The 17774-nt window shown below is 48.2% G+C and overlaps 1 protein-coding gene across 1 annotated transcript in view; it reads left to right on the forward strand.

Moving 5' to 3' along the window:
• The window catches only part of ANAPC1 (anaphase promoting complex subunit 1), a 2053226-nt gene that overhangs the window by 2032510 nt on the left and 2942 nt on the right, over window positions 1-17774 (forward strand). The window contains exon 46 of the mRNA XM_069606837.1: window positions 3698-3832. Coding sequence (XP_069462938.1) covers window positions 3698-3832 — 135 coding nt within the window. The remainder of the gene's footprint in view (window positions 1-3697; window positions 3833-17774) is intronic.

Here is a 17774-nt window from a genome sequence, read left to right on the forward strand (position 1 = left end):
TGAGCCTTGCCACCTCATGTGGTTGCATATATGTACTGCTATATAATCATTATTCATGAGCTTGTCAATACATGCCAGACTCCATGCTGGAGAAGGTTTAAGTTACTTGCCTGTAACTATTGTTCTCCATCATGGGTCTGGCATGGATTCACATGTGAACCCTCCCTCCTTCCCCTCTTCCTGGTTCATAATGCTACTTTATGTGCTTATCAAATCTGAAGATGGCCACCAGAGGTAAAGCTTAGGGAGAGGACTGTCATTGGATGGTGGCAATATTAGTTTAGAGAAGAAATACAGTTTTCAAGCGTAAGTGAAAGTGTTTTTTTACCGCAGATTCCCAGCCTGACGATGTGGAATATTCATGAGCATGTGAATCTATGCCAGACCCATGCTGGAGAACAATAGTTACAGGTAATTAACTTAAACCTTCCCTACTTGGACGACTAGCTCATTCAAGTTCACTCCCCAGATCTAGTGTCGAAGCAACTACTCCGCACATGCACTCTATTGCACAGCTTGGGCTTTTCCCTGAACTTCAAAAAGTCTCAGGTTTTGCCGGCTCCGATTTATCGCAGCAGTCTTGGACACTCACCTGTGCTGGGCATTCCCACCCAAGGACCGAGTGGCAATCGTTGTTTGCATGGTCATTGTCCTCCAAACCCAGGACCACGTCCCGGCCTTGGCCTTTATGCAGCTACTGGGCCTCATGGCCTCCTGCATCTTAGTGTTTCTGGAGGCAAGGCTGCGTATGAGGTCGCTTCAGTGGCTCCTCTGTTGCCAATGGTCGCAATTTCAGCACCACATGTCGGACTATCTGCAGGTCTCTGACCGGGTCGCTCAGGATCTTGCGTGATGGTCTGTTAGAGACAACGTAAGGCGCATTGTTTAGTCAACCCTGGTGGCCACCAATGCATGACTGGTTCGGGCGCTCACCTGTCAGATATGACAGTGAGCAGACCGTCTTCTCCCTCTGTGTCTCGGGAACACATGAGTTTGCTGAAGCTGTGGGTGATCAGTATGGCCCTGGTCGCCTTCCTCCCCTCTGTGAAATGCAAGACTGTGCTGATGCTGGCCGACAACACTGTAGCTATGCACTACCTCAACAAACAAGGTGGTTTGGAGTCTGTGCCGCAATGCAGAGAAGCAATGAGACAGTGGTTCTGGAATCTCTCTGACGGCTGGCCATCTGGCTGGTAGCGAAAAATGTCACAGTGGATGCCTTCAGCAGCGTGACTTCGGCCTCCCTGTGAGTGGGAGCTCTGCCAGGAGGTTTGGGCTGAGATATCCTCCTCCTTTCTCCTCTTTCTCTCTGATAACACCTGCCGATGTTTCTAGACAAATCTGATCTATGAAACTGTCGTCCAAACGGGTGCTCCCCTGCTCTTCTAGAACCATCAATTACCACATTGACACCCTCGCTCCAGCCTTGGCTGATTTCTGCAATCACTCTTTTTCCACTTGAACTTCCCCTCTCTCCTCAAGCACTCCCTTGTTCACCACCTCCTAAAGAAGCCTTCTGCCGATCCTAGCTGTCCAGCTAACTATCACCTGATCTCTATCGCTCCTTTCCTGGGCAAACTTCTGGAAAAACTGTTAATCTCCCAGCTTAATCTTCAAACAGAAACTGTTGGTTGTCTCCATGATCATCAGTCTGGCTTCAGAGCAGCCAGTGGCACGTAAACTGGTCTCCTGAACACCCTTAAAGATTTTCTCTTCAATCTCGACTCCAGCATCACTTCTGTCCTCATCCTCCTTGACCTTTCTTCTGCTTTCGACAGTCAATCACACCATCCTGACCAATCGACTCTGTGAGAACTTGGGCATCATGGATCGGGACCTGGAGTGGCTGACCTCTTTCCACCTGGACCAACCCTTCCAGGTCCAACTTGGGTCCTTTCTCTTCACCAACTCTCTCTCTCCCTGCATGTGGTTTTCCTCGGGGCTCCAACCTGTCACCCTGGCTCTTCAATCTCTGTGTGGCCCCTTTGACCCACCTTATCTCTACCTTCTGCTCCAACTTTCAGTGTTATGTGGATGACACGCAGCTCTCTTTCAGGCTCCCTACAGCCTCCTCTCTCGCGCATTCCTGACTGTTTATCCACGATTCAGGAGTGGTGCACCTCTAAAGATCTCTGCCATAATGCCAATAAGACTGAGATCCTTCTCATCAGGACCCCTGCTCCTTCTTTCCCTCTCCCACTCTGGTCGCCTTTCATTGGCCCTCTTCCTTCGTCTTCGTGTGAAGCTAAAAACCTTGGGGTCATCTTCAACTCCACTCTCTCCTTCTCTCCTCACATCACAGACCTTTCCAAGAAGGCCCATTAACAGCTGCACCGCCTCAAAGGTACTCTGCCTTTTCTCACCTTCCCCCAGAAGCTCATTGTCTCCATAGCCCTGGTTCTCTCTAGCTTGGACTACTGCAACAGCCTCTTTCTCAATCTCCTTCCTCTACTCTCCGCCCTCTGCAACTAATCCAGAACAGGACTGCAAGACTTATCCTTGACCTCAAGTCCAGGGACCGTATCTCTCCAGCCTTGAAATCTCTTCACTGGCTCCCGGTGGCTGCAAGGGCCAAGTTAAAGACACTCTGCATCGTCGACTTGGTTTTCTGGAGCCGGGGCCCACACTACATCCAACACTCTTTTCCTAAATACCTTCCTTCTCGAGCCCTTCGCTCTGCTGCCTCCAACTCTCTGAGGGTCAGAAGCTTCTCCAGGCAGAGAGTAGGGGGCAGATCACTTTCCTCTGCAGGTTCCTCCCTCCGCCCACTTCATACTTGAGCTGGACCACCTGAAGATCCGGAAACCGCTCAAAACTTTCGTTTTCTCCTCTGCTTCCTCTCTCTCCCTCACCTGCTGACCTCTCCCCTTTCTGCCTGCTGCGCTGACTGGTTGCTTGGATACCCTCAGAGTCTCACTGGGTACCAGGCTCCTCTATGACCAGTCTCCCCTGCATTGCATGTGGGCCTGTCGCGCACTAGGGGCTGTAACTGTAACCTCTAAGGTCCCCCACCTCCTTACATTTACCCAGAGCCGCGCTGCCCTGGCTGCACTTAATCGGAGCAATGCTGCCCTGATCGCACTTTCCCTTTCTCTTTCCCTCTCCCTTCCACTTCTCCCGTCCCCTTCTCCTTGCGCTACCGCACTTGCACCATCTGAATGACACAAGGCCTAGTAAGATTGTTTGTCTTGTCTTCCCTCCGTACTCTCCCTTGTCTTGCCACGCCTAGAAACACATGTGTACAGGCACGTTATAAATGACATCATATATCATAATCCTTCTGTTTGGTCAGCAGTTAGCTCATGTCTGAAGGACTTTTTTAAAAAGTTGAACTTTACCCATAGCTGTCAGTTTTATTATTTTCTCTTGCCATAACATTATCGCACTCCCATGATGTTTTAAAACCGAAAACTGACTTGGAGCAATTTTGGATTAGAGAGCATGCTTTGAGGACCAAACAATTTTGTACTGTTGAGGGACTCATCTCAGATTGGTTCTTGCAAAAATGTGTAAAAACATGGGTCTTTGTGTTAGAGTGAACCAGTTGTTTACTAAATTATATGATTTTATGATCAAACATGACTGTCTTGTAATTATTTTGCTGATATCCATTTTCCCTCATGAATAGAATATACATTTCATGTTGCAGTGGCTAAAGACATAATTTCCCATGCTTTCTCTTTGTATTTCCTTGCAGCTGGAGGTGATGTCTCTGTGCACTCTTACTTGAGTGGTCAACCTGCTGAAGAATCCATGTTAAATATGCTGGCATGTTTCTTGGTTTACCACTCAGTACCTACTCCTAGGCAACTGTCTGCAGGGGACTTTGAAGGTAATAGCACACTTAATTGATGTACACATTTTATTCCTCACAATCATGTAGATGATTTTCCTCTACCAACCTTCCCTTCGGTCAAAGCGGCCATGAGTATACTGGAAAAAACCCACACTTCAGCCCTCTAATTGAGTAGTAATTGTTTGTCAATGTAAAGCAACATCTCCGATAAAGTAGCCCTTTTTGACAAAAGTAGCTCACCCAGCCGAGATTTAACATATTTTGTATAGGTTTTTATCATCAAGCGAACTACTGGATACCTTTGGGTTGTTACACAAACATCACATTCTAGAATGTTTCTTACAGAATTCATCCTTAAAGATGTTGCCATTTTAGGAGGGCACCTTATCTCACTTGTATCGGTTCACACTGTAAACAATTTCCTGATCACATACCCTATATCATGTGCTATACCTACTTTCAATTTTCAGAAGCAGAATCTATTGTTCATTCTTAATACCAGACATGACATTTCAAATATTCAGAATGGAAGTGCATAAAAATCGGCCTTTTTTGCTTCATAGCAAAACCAGCATACAACTACATTACTTTGGCAGTACTGCAAAACCCTGATAGAAGCATGACTTCTCTAATGGACGTGATTGAAGGGTCTCCAGTTATAAAATGAACTGGAGCAATCCAGAGATAATGCGAATGTCCCCATCCTGTATGAAACATCTGATAATGCAAATTCGAATGACAACCTTCTAATATGAAGTATTTGTAAATCTGGGTATGTCCTGAGGTGAATGACAAGATGTGGATGAACCCTGAGATTTTGCTGCCAAAAATTAAGCCAGATGTTGAGAGTTGGTCATTCTTGAAACTCTCCTTGTAGGGAAGGGTCAACAGTATTACAATTAATATTGCTCACCAGATTAACTATGTCCTTTCCATGCTCTCTCTTCAGCCAATGAAGGGACTTTTTTAGAATATTGATGCTAGGATGCAGAGATTCCTATGGGATGGCTAACCACTGAGGCTAGCACTTTGCAAACTGCAGTTACGGATGGGTATAAATGTCCCTGATTTCCCAAAATACTATTTGGACATATACATCGAATGACCAATCCTAATTTAGATATATGACCTTAGACTGTATCAAACAAGCTATGACAGCTGGAACCCAATGCCTTACTGATCACTAAATCGAGGAACAAGTCTGATAAGAACCCTATCACAGAGTTCCTACAAAAGAGATGGTACTCCATGTCCTATACATTTTGGTGCAGACCCTTATGTCGTGTTCACAAAAGGGGTGACTCATACTCCCTCAAATGTTCAGAGTCACACAGACCCGTATCACTTCTTAGTTGCCCCCGATTTGGCTGAATCCTGGATTCAAAGTCCAGGGGAAGAGTGTATTCTGGACCAATTGGTATTGGGTGATATTTACTACGTTCAAGACCTATTTGAGGACAGTAAAAATGTACCCCATATAGCCAGCTGTGTCAACGACATAACCTGTGAGAGTGCACCTACACGGACAATTGAGATAACTCTTAACAGAAAATATTGGGAGCTGGCCTATTTTAGCTCTCTGGATGAAGCCTGGTCCCATGTGTAAACATGTATGGCTAGCGGCTGCCCAGCAGCTGCTTTATACAAACTCCTGGCGTCATCCAATGAGAAAGACGTGGGAAATTGTTCACTGTGGTTACAGGAAATCTGAGACCGGAAAGTTGAACAAAAAAATTGCCACAGTGTATGATGGTATCTGGATTGGAATCTAAGTGTTGGTCAGATCAAACTCCTACATCGGATGTACTGGATGCCTGAGCGAATGTATAAGTGGATCTAAGGGCTGATGATGCATTCATGCTGGAAGTATAAGAAAGTCCAGGGAATGTTGAACTCTGTCAAGAACAAAGGATTTTGGAATGGGGTGTCTGAGAGAATCAACCATATTTTAGAAACTGAAGTGCTGATGAAGGCTTCCCTGTTCATTTTGGGTGATGACAAAATGACATGCGACTTGTCCAAAGCAAACCAAACCAAACCTGGCTGTTCACAGGGTGCAAGCTAGCCAAGAAAATGATCCTACATGCCTGGAAATTTTCCTCAGAGTTTGAACACTGACTATTGGATCCTGACTGTCAACATTTCAGAGAGAGGGTAATTTACAAGATGAAAGAAGACCTGGACATATTTCAAACAATTCCAGGTCCATTCCTGGAAATGCATGTCTATGTCAATGTACAGACCTTTCTAAAAGATTCACCCTAGAAGACTATTCATTTTCTTTTTTTTTAATCTTGTGCTAAAACACAACTTGACTCTTAGTGATAATTACTCCCACCCCCTTTCCTTTTGGATGGCCGTTGTATGTCATGGTGATGATTTCCCTTTCCTCACTTTTAATCAGTCTACCATTCCTACTACTCACTCCTTTATTAGTCTGAAAGGTCTACGACTGCTTAAATGAAGATTGTTTTAGAATTTTGACTTTTACATGGTTACTTGTACCTGTGTCTATAATTCTTCTTATTTGATTGTTTTTTAATTGTTGACTAGCTGTTGGGATTATGTATTCTGTGTCATATTGATAAATGAAAAAAATAGTAATTCTACATTACTTTACTAATTATTTTGGTGACATGACTGAAAAGATAGATCCCTAACCAGGGATGTACCAGGGGCCTTTATTGAACTTAACCTGCTTAAACAGTTTGCAAAATACAGTACATTATATGTATTATCTACAAATTGTGACAAATGGAGGTGAACCTGGTTTGCAACACCCTCCTAAGGGGTTTGGACAAGGGCGACCTCACCGGGAGAGACTCCCCATGTGGGAACAGGGACTCCGTTCTTGCTAGGAACTCTCTTAAATATATATTAAAATAATCTCCTTGGGGATACCATACAGAGACCTATATGAAGAGAGGAACTGAGCATATCACTTTAAATGGAAAGCTCCATTTAACTCTGACAAGGAGGTAGAGCAGGGAGAGACCCGAAAGTCCGCCAGGGAAGCCCCTTGGGGGCATAGTGCCTGAGAGGGGAGAAGACTGTGAGACTGACGAAGCCTGCAAGTTTGGAAACTACTCGCGTACCGAAAGCAGAGCGATGGTCACGCAGCGTCCTGTAATCCGGATAGAGCGAGAAGCATATGGTGGTGCCGTGACCATCGAAAACGGGTGGTGTTCTGGCGGTCAAGAAGCTCCAAAAACGCATAGTGTCCTTATACTCGAACAACTGGACATCTGTTCAGAAGGACAGTACAGAGTATGGGACATCGAAGTAACAAAAGAAGCCTAGAAAAAGAACAACAGAACAAACCCTGAATGAACAAAGGCACCATTGATGTTATGCCTAAGAATGCAAGGTAACTGGGAGAAAGGGAGATCCGGGAAGCCACCGGATCATTATGGGACTGCTCGTATTCGTCCCAGTCAAGTTAACAAAAGTATACTATGGAAAGTAAGAGAATAGAATGTTGGAAATGAGAGACACCAAAAAGCTGTAACAATTATGAAAGAAATTTTAAACTACAGGGCAAACCCTGGGGAGAAATACGGTGAGATATGTCCAGTGACACAGACTATAAAGAAAAAGAATGTTATGAAGTAAGCAAAAGAGAAGAGAATCTCAAGTAGGGAAACTACCCCTTTATTGTAAAAGGAAAGAGGGGAACAACAGGGCTGTAAAACACATTCATAATTAGCAAAATACATACATAAGGTCAAAGACACCAGTTGTTGAGAAGGAACAAAAGTATAATAAACTCCTGAAAGAGTTACACAAATTGAGTAAAGACGTCGCAAAAGTCTATTTAAAAATCACCTATTAAGAAGAACCAGGAAGAGGTTTGCAAGCAGCAACGCCCAGGAAAAGGGAGTCATTCTCCTGTCTTTAGTTGTTAGAATAGTGGTAGGGTCAGTTTATTTATTTATATAGCGCACCTAACCCATGTGTATCTTGGTGCGTTTCTTGGTGTCCGTAGTTACAATACTGGAGTATACAGCATTCATTGATTACAGCTAGGCTACAGTAGGTACAGGGAGATGCAAAGACTGGTTGGTCATACAAGGCAATACAGTAAAAGTGCGATATGTGCATAGTATTACATCAAAAGATGAGCATTACTGACAGTAGCGTTACTATTGAGGGCGTGGACTGCATGTAAGTTACTGCTCTTGCGCGAAGAGCCAGGTTTTCAGTTTTTTCCTGAAGGTCCAATAGGATGGTTCTGCCCTTAATGTCAGGGGCATGGAGTTGCATAGTTTCGCGGCTTGAACTGGGAAACTGTTGCTGCCTGATTTTTGTTGTTTTAATATAGGTATTTTTAACTGGTGAGAGTGATTGGACCGAGTAGGTCTGTGGCTGAAGTGTTTTGAGAATTTGCTGGATAGATATTTGGGAGCTTCGTTGGAAAGACACTTGGGTGAGTGATAGTCTTGAATACAATCCTGTCCTGAACCGGGAGCCAGTGGGCATTGCGTCTGGCAGCTGAGATGTGGTTGGTCTTCAGGATGTTGAGTGCCACTCTCAGGGCATTGTTCTGTAGAACTTTAGATTACAGTTGTTAGTTCCAAGGTATAGGGCACTACAGTATTCTAGTCTGGAAACTATAAGAGCCCTGGCCAAGGTAATGCAACTGTCTGAGGAGAGGAGATTAGTTTGGACTGTGGACAGATTCACAGACGACTAACGAGCACCTTAGTTTGTTAGGTAGGAAACACCCCATAGCAATAGGGAAACTTAGGCCTTATTCTTTAATAAGCACAGCTTTGAAATGTCCTTCTGACTCTGCCACAAAGTACTCTATTCCTCTGAGAGCTACAATCTCAGGTTAATCAATAGGGGAACTCACTTTAGCTGCACAAGCTTCCAATGCTCTAAATTTGATATGGCTGCATTTTATTATTATGGATGGCACAACCCTCTGTTTCTATAACAATGCCAACCACAAAACAATACCAATGAAAACCAATATTACTGCAAAAAAATAGTTTGCATGGGGAGTTGGGATTGACTTTGGTAACCTAACTGAGAATTGTGCTATGAGTTACCCATGATGGCAGTTGCATAGACTGTTTGGAAAGCATGTTTCTCATTGTAAATAATTTGCAAGGGAGAAACCTGCTTGATTACACCTGGCATTTCTTGTATTTGGAGCAACAGTTGTAATGGGCTGTAAAAAGGTTTAGGGGGTGAGGAGGTGGACTATGGCAGTCCAGTCAAACGCAATGTCGTACATGGATTTTTTGGTCAGTAGATCAGTAAATAGTACATCTTTTTCTTTGAGTCATCAGTGTTCAATGTATGCCCTGTGTAAGATCATCATTGGGCAGATGCAGCTATGACTGCCTTATGAGTTAATTGCCTTTCAGTAAAAAACTTTCCTTTATCCCTTCCCAGCAGATTTTTTTTTCCCAACAGTCATTACTTAACATGGTTTCATTTCCTCTGTGCACTGAACCTGGGGTAGATCCATAGGCTCCATTCACTTCCAACTCCTATCCATACATCAGCAGTAAACCCTGGGGACGTTGATGACAAATCTGCTTGGTTTTCTAGGAGTCTTCATCTCCCATGCATCCCAATGGACAATCCATTCCCAGTTATTCCCTGCACAAGGATTCAGCAGAATCTGTTGGCTGTGAGCACATATTTCATATATGGTCCTTGATGTCTGGGATTGTCGGCAGGGCCCCTCCTCTCACTCGAGTGCGCGCTGGTCCGTCATTTCCTTCAGGCTCACTTGACACAGTGCGTGGGCGTCTGCTCCACTCTGTGTTTCTCTGGCGTTTCATCACAGATCTTTCCGATTTTCTCACAGCATATCTAGCGGCCCATCAGAGATATTTCTTTCAAATTTCCAGCAAAACCGGGGCTGTAATAACGGATTTATAGATCTAATGGCCCAGATCGTCGCAGGAGCTCACACAGTAGTGGACATCTCGCTGTGTGCGCAACAGTGAGAAGATTTGATGCGTGGTGCAGGCAACACGAGATTGACTCAATCTCTTGCCCCGCCACTACAGTGATGGAGTTCCTTCTGTCACTGGCCTCTTCAGGCCTTCAGGTCACCACAGTCAAAGGGTACTTGGCTGCTTTGTTTGCGTTTAAAAGGTTTCTGGATCAAGGATCTTTCTTTACGATCCTGGTTATGGCCCAATTCCTGAAGGACCTTGTGAATATGTTTCCGTCTGTCCCCTTTGTTGTTTCAGACTGGGATCTTAATTTGGTTCTTCTCTTGCTCATGGCAGCTGCCTTCCAGCCTTTGCATTCATGTTCTTGGTGTGCTCACCTTGAAGACTGCATTCCTAGTGGCCATTACTTCAGCCAGACGGTTCAGCGAGCTGCAGGCCTTATCTAGCAGGCCGCCTTTTCTTTGTTTTTTCTGGGATGTTTCCCTGAAAGTGCGACCCGGGTTTCTGCCCAAGGTTGCATCAGAATTTCACCTGTCCCAGGCCATTTACTTTCCTGTCTTTTACCCACCACCACACCCCTACAAGGAGGGAGGAGCGGTTCCACAGGCTGGACCCGGAATGGCCACTGAGTTTTTACATTGCAGAACAGCAGAGTTCAGGAAGGTGGATCACTTGTTTGTGGCCTTCTCTGTGTCTAAGAAAGGTTGGACTGCTTCAAAGCAGACCATCTTGCGGTGGATCACGCTTTGCATTTCCGAATTCTACCACAATGCGGGGAAAGGACTGCTTCTGGGCCTCAGAGCACACTCCACTGGAGTGGGTGGCTGTCTCAATTGACTTGCAAAAGGCAGTACCGTTCAGCGACATCTGCCGGGTGGCAATTTAGTCATAGCTGCATAAGTTTACCAAACACTACCGCCTGGATGCGGCTCGTGGAGCTGAGGCTCGATTTGAGAGAGCGATTTTTCAAATTGTGCTCCTCTAAAGGACTTTCATCCTGCCTCCTTCATGAGTACTGCTTGGGTAGTCTTATCTGATGTGGAATCTATGGGATAAAGACCATTGAAGGAGAAATTACTTACCATAATGTTCTTTCTATGGATTCTTCTCCCGCTGATTCCTCATCATCCTCCCATCCATCACTGCTACGAAAGTGCTTGCAGTCAGTGACAGCTTCTCTTTTGGGAGGAAGAGGTTTTCTTTTTCTTGTGCGTTATGGTTGTTTTAGCCTACTCGTTTAGTCTTCCTCTGTAGAGGCTGAGCTCGGGGGTCAGAGGGAGGTGTGGCACTGAGGTACAGGGGCGTAGTGAAACTGTGTATGTACGTCGACCAACGTCCCATCCGGAGCCGACAACTGAGGCATCAAGGCATGACTGACTGACGGCGAGTTGAGGTGCACTACGCCCCTGTCAAAAGGTTTTCTGAGCTGGTGACGCTGGACTGGATATCTATCTGATGATGAATCTGCAGGGAAAAGAATCCCCAGAAAGAACATTACAATAAGTAATTTCTCCTTTGCCCACCTCTCCGGCTGCCTCAGCGGCCGGACCTCCTTTCCCAGTCAGAAGGCCGGGTGCTCTGCCCGAACTCTGAGACTCTCAATATACATGCGTGGCTCTTGAGAGGATGAGGTATGACAACTGGCACCTCTCAGAACAGGTACTTGAGGTGTTACTGGCTGCATGCAGACCTTCACCGTGATCATTGCATGCGTGCAGGTGGAGAAAGTTTGAGGCGTGGTGTAGGAAACACAGGATATACCCTATGTCTTGTCCCACCATTGCAGTGATGGCGTTTCTTCGGTCACTGGCCTCAGCCTGTCTTCAGATATGGAATAATCAAGGGCTACTTGACAGCTTTGTGTTCAAGAGGTCACTAGATCAGGGATCTCTCAAGGTGCAACCTAGATTACTGCCAGAAGTGGTTTCATAATTCCATGTGTCCCAGTGCTTTGATTTGCCAGTTTTCTATCTGCCTCCACTTCCCCCTAAGGATAAGGAAAGGTTACATTGGCTGGACCCTAAAAGGGTTGTTCAACTTCTATGTAGCCAGGATAGCAGAATATAGGCATGTCAACCAACTCTTTGTGGCTTTTTCTCTGTCCAGAAAGGGTCCGGCTGCAATCTCTCGCTGGATAATTCTCTGCATTGCAGAGTGTTATCACAGCGTAGGAAAATATCTGCCACCTGGCATCAGAGCTCATTCTACTAAGGGCATGGCAGCATCATTCGCCTTGCAAAGGGGTGTGCTGGTAAAGGAGATTTGTCGAGCATGGTCATCGCTCCTCATGTTTACTAAGCATTACTGTTTAGATGTGGCAGGTGGTTCTAATGCATGATTCGGTAGAGTGTGTTGCTGGTTTGAGGACTTGCATCCCACCTCCTTACTCTGCACTGCTTTGGGAGTCTATCAGAAAAGTAATTGCAGGAGAATGCAATCCATTGAAGGAGAAATGACTTACCATTAATGTTCTTTCGAGGGGATTGGGTCCTCCGACGTATTCCATGTCTATGACAGGTAATCACCACAGCTGTGCTGCTTTGGAAAATGTTTGGCTCCTGCGTCTATGACGTCGATACACGGTCCTCGAGGGCCTCCGTCAAGCCGACGTCACCAGATGTTATAAGTAGGACATACAACGCCTGTAGCCTCAGTTCCGTTTTTTTCCGCGAGCGTGTTCGCTTCAGAGATCTCGGCGCGCCTCGGTTCTTCTGAGTTCTGTTCTTTCGGTTCTTCAAACCTGTTTGTTGTGAAGATTTCCATGTCTTTGGCTTCTTCCACCCCGCGGCCGGGTTTTAAGAAGTGTCGGGACTGCGTTTCCAAGATGTCGGTGACGGACTCGCACAACGCCTGCCTCTGGTGCCTCGGTGAGCGACACGACACGGATGATTGTGTAGACTGCCAGTCGCTTACATCGAAGGCCTTGCAGGAGCGTAAGAAGAAGCTTTCTGTTGGTAAGGTGGCCAAGCCTTTGAAGTCGAGATCCGCTGGGCTTTCGACTGACGATTCGAGGGGTGACTCTCCGCATCGTCGTCGGTCCGGAAGGTCTCAGTCCCGGAGTAGGTCCCGCCATTCCTCTGCCTCTTCGAGGCACTCAGAGAAGCGCCGTCACCGGTCGCCTTCCTCGTCCGAGGACTCTGCCCTTCGGCGGGTTGCTTGTCCCAACAAGCATTCCAATCCTGCCGGATGGGATTCATTTCGGCAGGAGATGATGGCGATTTTTCAGTCGCAGGGCTCTGGTCCGTCCGCGCCATTGAAAGACACCGGGCCCGAGCGGTCGTCGCTATCACCGGGCACCTTCGAGGTGCCGGTCAAACAAGGATGGTCGCTGTAGACATGCCCGCTCCAGGTCCCGGTCCTCAGCGCCCTCAAGACCGTCGGAACCTGTGAGGTCTTGGAAGACGACGACTTCGGCGCCGAGGTCGTCGAGGGACTCTCTCGAAGTTCTGCCTCCGAGGAAGCCATTGGCACCCAGGCTGTCAGACAGGCTCGGGGCTCCGCCCTCGAGGACTGTGTCGAAGCCGTCGGCACCACACTCGACGCCGATTCCATCAACACCCTCCACGCCTTTCAAGGCTGTTTTGTCAGACGTACCCGGTGGCATGGTGGAACCCCCTAGAAAGGCTCTGGCCAAGGCTAAACATGTCTTTGTCCCTTTTTCTGTGCCCCCATTCCAGCCTATGGATTATATTTCTGAGGTGGAGGAAGGGTCTGAGGATGAAGATTTGGTTCCTGCTGAGGTACCTGACTTGATTTTGTCTGGTCATAGCCAGCTTGAAGACCTGCGTCAGTCGTTGCTCGACGCCAGTGGTTTGGACACCTCTCCGGAGGTGGACTTCGGTAGGCCTGAGCCTGGCACCCATGCCAAGTGCTTGTACCGGCGCCTTATGTCGAGGGTAACGGAATACTTGGGGTGGTCTGCGCCACAGTGGATTTTCTGCGGGATGACCTGACGGATATCCTTGACCACGGTCCACCAACTGACCCGGTATTGCCATTCCATATGGCCTTGCAGAGAAGGGTGGCAGCGGCTTGGACTGCTCCGGAGAGTCTTGCTGCAGTGAGCAAGTCCTTGCCGAAGAAGTATCGTCCAGCCAGTAGCGACCCCAGCTACTTGACTACGCACCCCACTCCGGAGAGTGTGGTGGTGCAGGCAGCTGCGGCCCCGACAAAACAGGTGTCGTACCCCACCATCCCTCCTGATAGAGATGACAAGCGTTTTGATGGCTGGGTGAAGAAACTTTTTTTCTTCAGGCAGCCAACTCTGTGTGTGCCCGTTAAACTCACCTGGTATCCAGAGGGACGCCACCCAGCCGGGTTACTCGCTGGTATGCTTCTCAGCTTTGTCCTGATGTGGTCTGGTGGGAAGGTTCTGCCTGAAAATACAGGAGGACTGTGTTCAAGACTGACCGACTGGGGTAAGTATCCTCCCTCCACCCCCATACGATTTCAGTCCCTCTGGTGCCCTCTCCTCACCTTGTGGTAGAATTAGGCGTGCTCTCCGTCCTGCCTTCTTTGCAGGGGCACGCTGTCTTTCATGGGCGAGTGCGGTCCAGTTACTTCACTGATGCCGGCCCGTTTGATATTGTTCAGGTAGGTCTTATTGCTGTTGTTTAGTTTTGTTGCTATCCTGCATGCCTTTCTTTGTTTAAAATGTCTCTTTTTTTTCTCCCTTAGGTATGCAGAGCTTCAGCGCGGCGAACTGGCTTGGTTGAGCCCAGCTGGTAAATTATGGCACATTAAGAGCGCTATGATGCGGTAAGTAAGCGCTATGCGCAACGCTGCAAAGTCTTGCTTTTGTTAACCTGTGTTTTCCTTCCTTGTAGGTCGCGGTGTTCTTCAGCGCGAGTGGAATGTCCGGAGTGGTGCCAGCCGAGAGGCGACCAGCCAGTTAAGCCTTTTGAGCAGTTTGTAATTTGTAAATGTCTCTACTGCTTTCTTTAATGTTGCCTCTATCTTCCTCTTTCAGGTTGTTCTGTCCGGGAGGCGTGCAGATTCGAGGAAGCTGTTCTCAGTAGCTGCGAGTGTTTAAAGATGAAGACTGCATGTAAGATGCTGCTGCTAATGATGTTCCTTTTGTCTCCTTGCAGGTTCTGCTCCGAGGTTCGAGGGAATAGCTGGACACGGTGAGCGTCACGTTGCAAGCTGCAAAGTAACGCGAAGCGTGTTGTCTTGCTCGGGTGTGGTTTAAATAGCCCCAACAAAATAGTCCAGGTAATGTAGTCTCTAGGCTGCCACACCCAAAACACTAGACCACATAGCTTGGTTCCTAGGAACCAAGCTATGTGGATGTCTCCATGTTGGCAGACAACACAATAAAGTAATTCCCAAGCACATTGTTTTTCATGGTGTATGAGCCTGGCGCCATAGGCGCCAGGACTGGCCCAAGGAGGGTTTTTGAAGAGGATGCCAGGCTCTAAAGGCCCGAGTCCTGACTCCACCTGGCCAATGGGTTTGCCAGAGGGGGTTTTGGGCGAGGGTCGTGACAGTGCCTTAGCACGTTTCACTCATACTCTGTGAAAACTGTGTCTCTTTGGCGGCTGGACGTATTCCCGAAGGGGAGGAACAGGATGGCTTTCTTGCTCTTGTTCAGGATGGCAAGGATGCCATTTGTGAATCCCTTCGGTCGGGTCTGGACATGGCAGATTGCGTCAGCCGGTCCATGGCGGCGAGCACAGTCATTCGCAGATTTGCGTGGTTGCGGAAGTCGGAGTTTGCTCCTGATGTGCAAATCCGGCTCCTCAACATGCCCTTTGAAGGTGAACATCTTTTTGGCAGCAAGGCTGACGAGAGCCTTGAGAGGTTGCAGACCTCCAAAGCTGCAGCAAAGTCGTTGTGTGCTGCAGTTCGCCAACCTCTGCCTTTTCGTCCTAGGGGACAGCAATGGAGGGGAGGTTCCTTTCGATATTACTCATCCTTTAGTAGATCGAGAGGAGCTGCAAGTCAAAGGTGCCACCGTAGGAGTACTAGAGGTGGAAAGCAAGGTACTCGAGGTGCCAAGGCCGCTCGGGCAGTTGCCTCTTTACTCTCAGGCAATGCCGCAGCCGCTTCAGCTCAGTCATGAGGCCAGGTCCCATGGTTCGCCAGTTGGGGGAAGGCTGGCGCAGCATCTTGTCGAATGCCATGCCATTACTTCAGGTGTGTGGGTTCTGGAGATCATAGCCCACGGCTACTGTCTTCCTTTCCGGCAGAGGCCTCACGACAATCCACTAGGGAATCTCTCTTTGAAGAGTCCGGATCCGCTCCTTGCGCAGGAAATACAAGCCCTGCTGGAGAAAGGTGCCAGAGAACTGGTGCCTGTAGCGGAGAGGAACAAGGGATGGTATTCCCCTTATTTTTTGATTACGAAGAAAGACCGGGGGATTGAGACCCATCATGGACTTTGCGGTTTGAAAAAGCTCCTCAGGAAGGACAAGTTCAAGATGGTTACTCTTTCTCAAGTCCTCCAGGCCCTTCAACTGCAGGACTGGTTGGTGTCTCTCGACCTCAAGGACGCTTACTTTCATGTGCCGATCCATCCCAAGCATAAGAAGTACCTGAGGTTCGCGATTGGCGACTCGCACTTTCAGTTTCGGGTCCTGCTGTTCGGATTGACCTCCGCCCCGAAGGTCTTCACCAAGCTCATGGTGGTGGTGGCAGCATATCTCAGGAAAGGGGGATTCACGTCTAACCCTACCTGGACGATTGGTTGATCAGGGCGCGCTCTCCCGAGCAAGTCCTGGATCATCTGTCAGTCACCTGCCACTCCCTTCACAAGCTGGGCTTCTCCTTCAACTTAAAGAAGTCCCACTTGACACCAACACAGCGGCGCCAGTACATCGGAGCAATGCTCGACACATCCCTGGGGCAGTGTTTCCCTCCCCAGGTGAGGGCTCATCACATTCAGCAGATGGTACACAAGTTTCAACATGCCCAGAGTCTCCCAGCGTTCGAGTTCTTGATGTTGCTCAGCCTCATGATATCCTGCATTCTTCTGGTGCCATAGTCCAGGTTGCGGATGAGATCTCTGCAATGGGCTCTCAAGATGCAGTGGTCACAGTCCTCCGGCAGGATGTTGGACCCCGTTCAGGTGCCGTCCTCGGTCGCCCAGGACCTTCTGTGGTGGGCCGTCGAAGGCAATCTGATGAAGGGGGCTCCCTTTTGTCTACCCTGGCCGGAGGTGACGGTCGTGACGGACGCATCCCTCACGGGATGGGAAGCTCATGCCAACGAGTTGACAGTCAGCGGTCGTTGGTCTCCGTCGGAGTCCAAACTCCATATCAATCTGTTGGAGCTGAGTGCCGTCAGGCTTGCCCTGAAGGCTTTTCTGCCGACTGTGTGCGGGAACAATGTCCTGATTCTGACTGACAACACAGTGGCCATGCACTACCTCAACAAAAAGGGGGGCAGGGTCACTTCCTCTGTGCAGGGAGGCGATGCAGCTCTGGTTCTGGGCCATCCAGCAGGAAATTTCGATCTCGGCAGTTCATCTGGCCGGAGACAAAAACGAGACGGCGGACGCTCTGAGCAGGCAGAGCGCGATCTCTCACGAGTGGGAGCTGGCTCAGGAGGTTCTCCTGGAGATCTTTGCCCTTTGGGGGACCCCACAAGTGGATCTCTTCGCCTCCAGAGTCAACCAGAAGTGCGAAAAGGTTCTGCTCGCAGGAATTTACTCCAAGAGGAGCCTTAGGGGTTGCGTTCGTGGTGGAGTGGTCCTTCCCACTGCTGTACGCGTTTCCTCCAGTACCAGTCATCCCGCAAGTGCTGCGGAGGTTACAGAGGTTCGGTTCCCGGATGATCCTCATTGCTCCGGCATGGGCCCGGAGAACGTAGTACCTGGACCTTCTCGACTTGTCCATCTGCCCTCCACGTCGTCTTCCCTCCCGAGACGATCTGCTCTCACTGGTGGGGGGGTCAGGTTCTCCATCCAGAGGTCAGATCCCTCAACCTTCACGCTTGACTTCTGAAAGGTTGAGGTAGAAGGATTGGGACCTCCCTGAAGATGTGATGGAGGTGTTGCTTTGGGCCAGACGGCCTGCAACCAAGTCCCTGTACCGTTGGCGGAAGTTCTGCGACTAGTG

Source organism: Ambystoma mexicanum, chromosome 4p (genome assembly GCF_040938575.1).
Source record: "Ambystoma mexicanum isolate Mex_15411 chromosome 4p, UKY_AmexF1_1, whole genome shotgun sequence".
In the NCBI taxonomy this organism is placed as follows: Eukaryota; Metazoa; Chordata; class Amphibia; order Caudata; family Ambystomatidae; genus Ambystoma; species Ambystoma mexicanum.